General features: G+C 34.4%; 1 protein-coding gene across 1 annotated transcript; it reads right to left on the bottom strand.

Moving 5' to 3' along the window:
* Nucleotides 1–3,824: 3,824 nt before the first annotated feature.
* Nucleotides 3,825–5,324, bottom strand: LOC120276283 (actin-depolymerizing factor-like). Its single transcript, XM_039283007.1, has 3 exons — nt 5,230–5,324; nt 4,795–5,060; nt 3,825–3,975 (listed from the first exon to the last, which is right to left on the bottom strand). The coding sequence occupies exons 1-3, from the start codon at nt 5,230–5,232 to the stop codon at nt 3,825–3,827; spliced, it is 420 nt and encodes a 139-aa protein (XP_039138941.1). The 5' UTR covers nt 5,233–5,324.
* Nucleotides 5,325–6,420: the final 1,096 nt, after the last annotated feature.

Below are 6,420 nucleotides of genomic sequence, written 5' to 3'. Positions count from 1 at the left end.
TTGGAAGTTGTTTATGCTAAGGTCCAAGTATTGCAAATGCTTCAAAGCAAGCAAAGAAGAGCTGATCTTGCCTCCTAATTGCCGGGAAACAAGATCGAGCCGAACAACATGCCCATTAAGATCATGATTGCCACATTTTACTCCACTCCAAGTGCAACATTCTTGGCCAACCCAAGAAGATAGAAACCCAGAAGGATCATCAACTCCTTGCTTGAAATCAAGAAGAGCATTTCTCTCATCTTCTTTGCAAAATACCACTTTATCTTCTTCTTCTTGTTGTTTTTGTAGAACACCACAACAAACATCAATTATGAAGAAGAATAGAAGTAAGCTTACCACTAGTTTTATACCCATGATCAAGAATGGCATGTGTGATGTTTGTTTTTTAATTCTTGAATTGGTGTTTATATAGATTTAGTTCTTGATTTTGAGTTTATGGTCAACTTGTCCAAGCCATCCAATATGTGCATTTGGGAGATCTACCATGTGCAGGTTGGCTAGTGGGCAATATAAATATAGTTTGTAAGGTGCTAAGAAGCATGAAACTTTGTCTTCTTTTCAGAAATATAAGTAAAGTATTAATATACTAATAGAATGGGCTAGTATACATGCATGCTTATCTTGATTACCACCTAAAGGTCAAAGATGATAACTTGTCATGACTTTGTACTAAGGGGGCGTTTGGTTCGCGGTAATGTGCAAACATTACCGGGAATCTGGTGGTAATCTGTTCAGATTACCATGTTTGGTTGCTGTAACAGTGGTAATGTTGATGGTAATGTAAGATTACCAATAGTGAAATATTACCAAGTAAGGTGGTAATCACATTACCACCAAAACAGGTGTCCATCCAGATTACCAAGTTGGTGGTAATCTGGCATGTATTTTTTTCCAATTATACCCCCACTCATTTAATCTAATTCCTTATTACACTCCCTAGTTTTTATTTTTATTTATTATTTTTAATATTATAATTTAATTATTTATTTATCTAAATACTTTAAATTATATTTTTTAAAATTTTATATGTAAGGGTATTTTGGTAAATTTGACATATTACTGAGGTGATTACCATGACTAACCAAACATAGTAATGAAAGATTACCAGTAATATAAATACTCAACCAAACATGGTAATCTCACATTACCACAACATTCCCAGGCATATAACATTCCCGATCACATTACCATGGTAATCTCATTACCATGGTAATATATCATTACTGTGAACCAAACGCCCCCTAAGAGTAATGCTATATACAACTAACTGGTTACACGAACCAGCCACACAAACCACGTGGCTGGTGACGTGTAATCCAGTTAGTTTTAATTAGTTTTAACTATAATGATAATATCTTTTTGTTAATCAATTTTTTCTCTCCCGTGCCCTCACTCTCTCTCTCTCTCTCTCTCTCTCTCTCTTTCTTTCTCCAGTGCCCTAGCCGCCGCTCTCCCATGCCGTAGCCGCCGCCGCCGGAGAGCTCTCCCGTGCCCTAGCTGCCAGAGTTTCTTTGATCTTGGATGTCACTCTCCCACATCTCTCTCTCCCCTGGCCTCACTCTCTCTCTCTCTCTCCCTCCCATGCCCTAGCCGCCTTTCTCCCATGCCAGTAGGCCGCCACGGGAGAGCTCTCCCGTGCCCCTAGCCGCCAAAGTTACTTCAATCTCGGGATGCCACTCTCCCATACCTCTCTCCCGTGCCCTCACTCTCTCTCTCTCCCCGTGCCCTTACCGCTCTCCCATGCCGTATTTGCCGCCGCCGGAGATCTCTCCCGTGCCCTAACCGCCGCTCTCCCATGCCGTAGTTGCCGCCGCCGCCGGAGAGCTCTCCCGTGCCCTAGCCGCCCGGAGTTTCTCCCGATCTCGAATGCCACCGTCCCCACTCACCAAGCTTTCCCGTGCCTTAGCCACCGGAGTTTCTCCCGATCGCAGATGGCCCTCTCCGACTCACCGATGCCACCGGAAGGTTACTTCCATCATGAATGATAAGGATGAGGAGTCAAGATGGTGATGCCCGTGAGGAGTCGAAGATGAATGAATTTGCGGTCCTTAGTCCTAGCCTTTGATTTTGATTGTTCATAGGGAAATTTGTAGGTTGTCCACCAAAGATTAGTCGCTTAAATTTCATTGTCGGGAAGACTCACTGAACTCGCCATCATGATATAATTTTTTTCCGCTTTTGTTTCCTTTCCTCCCTTGGAGTGATGCTCTATTCATGTTTGGGTAGTTGTTTGTTTTTTTATGAAATTCCTCCCTATAGTGCGGGGCTTATTACCATGTTTACTCACTGATGCTATTGAGAATAGGAAGTACTTCTGCGTTGAGATAATTTTTTCCTTGGTTATTTATTGAATAATATCGATAATATTCTCTGGTATTTCCCTTAGATTCTTTCTTCGCGGTCGGAGTGATGCTCTATTTTTTTTCTGGTATTTTTCGCGGTCGGAGAATCTCTAGCGGCTAGGGCATAGAAGAGCTTAGGACCGGGAGAGCGGCATCTGAGACGGGAGAGCTCTCCGGCGGCGGCAGCTATGGCATGGGAGAGCGGCGACTAGGGCACGGGAGGGAGAGAGAGAGAGAGAGAGTAAGGGCACGGGAGAAAGAAAGAGGGAGAGAGAGAGAGTGAGGGCAAGGGAGAGATAAAAGTGATTAACAAAAAGATATTATCATTATAGTTAAAACTAATTAAAACTAACTGGATTACATGTCACCAGCCACGTGGGTCGTGTGGCTAGTTCGTGTAACCAGTTAGTTGTATATAGCATTACTCTTGTACTAATGTGCACTTTTGTACATATTGAACACATGATCTTAAACTAATATTTAATTAAGTCCGTTGAATAGTGCATAAGCATTTTCTTTTAAGGGATGGTACCTTGTGAAGACTTGCTACAAGTGTATGTTTTTTGTTTAACACGTTGTGCATGATCTAATGGGTTTTTCATTTTAGAATTGTAAAATATTTTTTAAAAAATCCATATTATCATTCAATTTTTTAAAATATTTTAAAAATTAATTTTACTCATGTCAACCATTATTTAAGGTATCCAAAAAAATTCTTAGTTACAAATTTTGAGACATTATATATTTGTTTCTTCAAGCATTACATATTATACTGTATAATTCCTTGTCAAAAAGTGGGGCAAACTTTAAATTTGTAATGAAATTAAAAATAATTAATTTTTTTACCTTAAAAAAATAAAGGATTTTTTAATAATTTTTGCACCTTTATTTGCCCAATTGCTAATAGTACCATACTTTTTATGCTAATTATATGGAAATTTTTGGTGATGTATAATTAATTTAAAAAACCTATAAATGTGGGGTAGGTAACCATCACAATATTAGTTATAATCTTAAATAATTTGTTACAAAAGCTGAAACAATATTAACCAAATTAAATGTTATCAATACCATGAAAATACATAAAATCTTCTATTAAAGTTAATTTGCTTTTCACTTCATTTTTACTATTTTTTCCAAACTTATAATTTTCAAAAATTACAACATCTATTCTATTCAACTTTTTCAACTCACTTTTTGCAGTAATCAAATAAACTTTAATCATTCAAAATCATGTTTTAAGATAAGAACAACAAAGCCAAACAAACAAATCCCTTCAGTGGAATGAATTTGTATTCAGGCACTGATGAAAATATTTAGAACTAATTAATGATACAAATCATAAATCTCATATCACAAATCAAGAAACAAAAAACAAATAAATATAATATTCCATCTTTGAGAGACATGAAAAAAAAGGTCCAAAAAATATAATTAAAGGCCAATAAATTTATCAAATTGATGAGGGTCTCATTCTTTTCTTCAAATAGCTCTTGATTTGATAATATCAAAACTCATCTCACTTGGATCAGTTGCTTGTAACTCAACTTGAATTCCATCAAGCTCTCTCTTGAACCTGTCTTTGGAGCTTGCATACAACATCTTACTCCTCACTTTAGATGTATCAGGAGACCTTCAAAAACCAAATTAATGGTGTTGTATTTTGGTTCATGAACAACATAATTACATTATATATTATAAGCAAATGAAATTTAATTCATTAATTCATATCAAACTACAAATTTATTGAGAGAGTAAAATAATATATATATATATATATTTATATTTAAAAAAAAATTTGAGAACTTATTAGTAGCTTTGAAAAAAAATGTCGATTTCATTTTGAGTGCAAGTGTTTAATATAAATGATTTTGTATCAACATGATTTCCAGGCATCAAATTAATTTAGCAAGTCAAGAAAGAATCCAAGTACATCAGGAAATGATTTTCAATTGGGGGAAAAATAGTAATTAATGAATATATGCTTATAGAAAAATTATGTTTGCTTGTATATCTCTACAAATTAATCATAGTCAATTAAAAAATTTTATAAAATAATTTAATACCGAGATACAAGTAATTTTCTAAAAAAAAAAAAACATATATTGTATATTAAATATTGTGGGTAAGCTACCACATTACTCAGATCATGTCAAAAATTGTGAAGATTTACCCTAAAAGATATATAATAATAATAATAATAATAATAATAATAATAATAATAATAATAATAACCATATAATGAGAAAATGAAGAAGACAATTACCAAGCTAGCAATGAAGAAGATTAAAAAAAAACATATATTATATGTTAAATATTTTAGGTAAACTACCACGTTACTTGGATCATATCAATTAATACTTGAGAAGGTTTTACCCTAATATATATATATATATATAATATGCAAATATTTATAATAATCATGTAAAGAGAAAATGAAGAAGATAATTACCAAGCAATGAAGAAGATCTTGCTCTTTTGGCAATTCTCATCAGTAACAAAGTCAAAATCAAAGACAGCATAGCGACATTCATTTGGAGGCAATGCAGCAGTGAAGTCCTCATAGCTCTGATCAGGTTGGCCAAGCATATCAACCTTCACTTGTTGGATCTTTTCGTCGATCTTGAAAACGATAAACCGAAAATTCCTCTTTGCTTTCAGCTCCAAGAATTTTAGCTTACACTCATCGTTCACCGCCATTCCCGATGCCGAATTCGCCTTTATAACACATAACAACATCATATTATAAAGAGCAAATACTAAATAGTATACATAATGATAATGATAATGATAGGAATACAACTATATAAAGTAAGGATCTAATAAACTTAGTATAATGTCCATTGAGGATATAATTAAGTGAAATGGTAATGCAAGGATGGTATACCATGGTTGTTGTGATGAAGGACAGTGCCCTTGGGAAGGGATGGAGAAGGAGAAGGGGATCCTTAGAACATGGAAGGGTTGTTTTGAAGGAGATGGAGAGGGTTTTGAGGGGAAAATAGAGGTGGAGAGTTTATATGCATAGGGTCCACAAAACACTTGTTATATGCCACACGTCTAAGAAAGAAAAACACTAGCACTTTGCATGCATGGCCTTGGTTTAGGGTTTCATGTATATTTTTAGGGCATGGACTTGGTCATCATTGTGTTTTGTGTGGATGCATCCTATGGATCATCATCAATATATCACACAAATACTTTAGGTTATTAACTTTGTAAAAAGTTTAATATACATACACCTCTAGAGGAGTGTTTTTCTCAATATATAAAGCAAAAAAAAATTTTAATTTATATATAATATCAAACAGAATAGAGATGAAAAGTTGTTAATAAGCTTTAATTAATTGTACTGTAGTGAATATATAGAAATCCGTTGAACTTCATTAATTGTCACCAGAAATTCATTTCATATACATAATAGATATATATTTTTTTTTCAATAACTTGAAGATTATTTTGATGTATACATAAAGGGTAAAAATCGCATCCGATGATGCGATTTTTTAATTTCATTCCCCATCTTTAACCATAATTAATTTGTTTCATATGCACAGTCTAAATTTTTTTTTTTAAAAATTTGTTTATCATTAAGATAAAAGTGAGGAAAAAAAGCCCAAAACAAAAAATAAGCTTCTAAGTAGAAAATGAAAAGGAACCTGTGGGAGAAATTTCAAATTAGACTACTCCATTGTACATGAATCGGTATTTTGAGTTCGAACCTCTCAGATTACAATTCATATTTAGGGTCCCCTGGCTGTGTGAGCCGTGAGAATTACCTCTCATTCTCCCCTCCAGGGTTGCATGGCGGGGGGATTATTCTCAGGAGGTCATTCAAGCCACCGTAACTGATGCACCTCCGTACCTGCTTGTCCTTTGCTTTGTTGATTGTCGATATCTATGTGTGTCTACAAAATAACAATAATTTATAATAATAGTTAAAGTATTTAGATAATAGGAAGCATGATTATTATTTCTGAGATAATTATTAAACTAATATCTTTAAAGTATATCACTTGTCGTAACTGAATTTGAAATGCAAATATGAGTGGAAAAACTCAAAAATTGGAGTAGCTAA

Source organism: Dioscorea cayenensis, chromosome 14 (assembly GCF_009730915.1).
Source record: "Dioscorea cayenensis subsp. rotundata cultivar TDr96_F1 chromosome 14, TDr96_F1_v2_PseudoChromosome.rev07_lg8_w22 25.fasta, whole genome shotgun sequence".
NCBI classification, from domain to species: Eukaryota; Viridiplantae; Streptophyta; class Magnoliopsida; order Dioscoreales; family Dioscoreaceae; genus Dioscorea; species Dioscorea cayenensis.
Note: the sequence above shows the minus strand (reverse complement) of the source record. Positions and strands in the feature narration are given on the sequence as shown.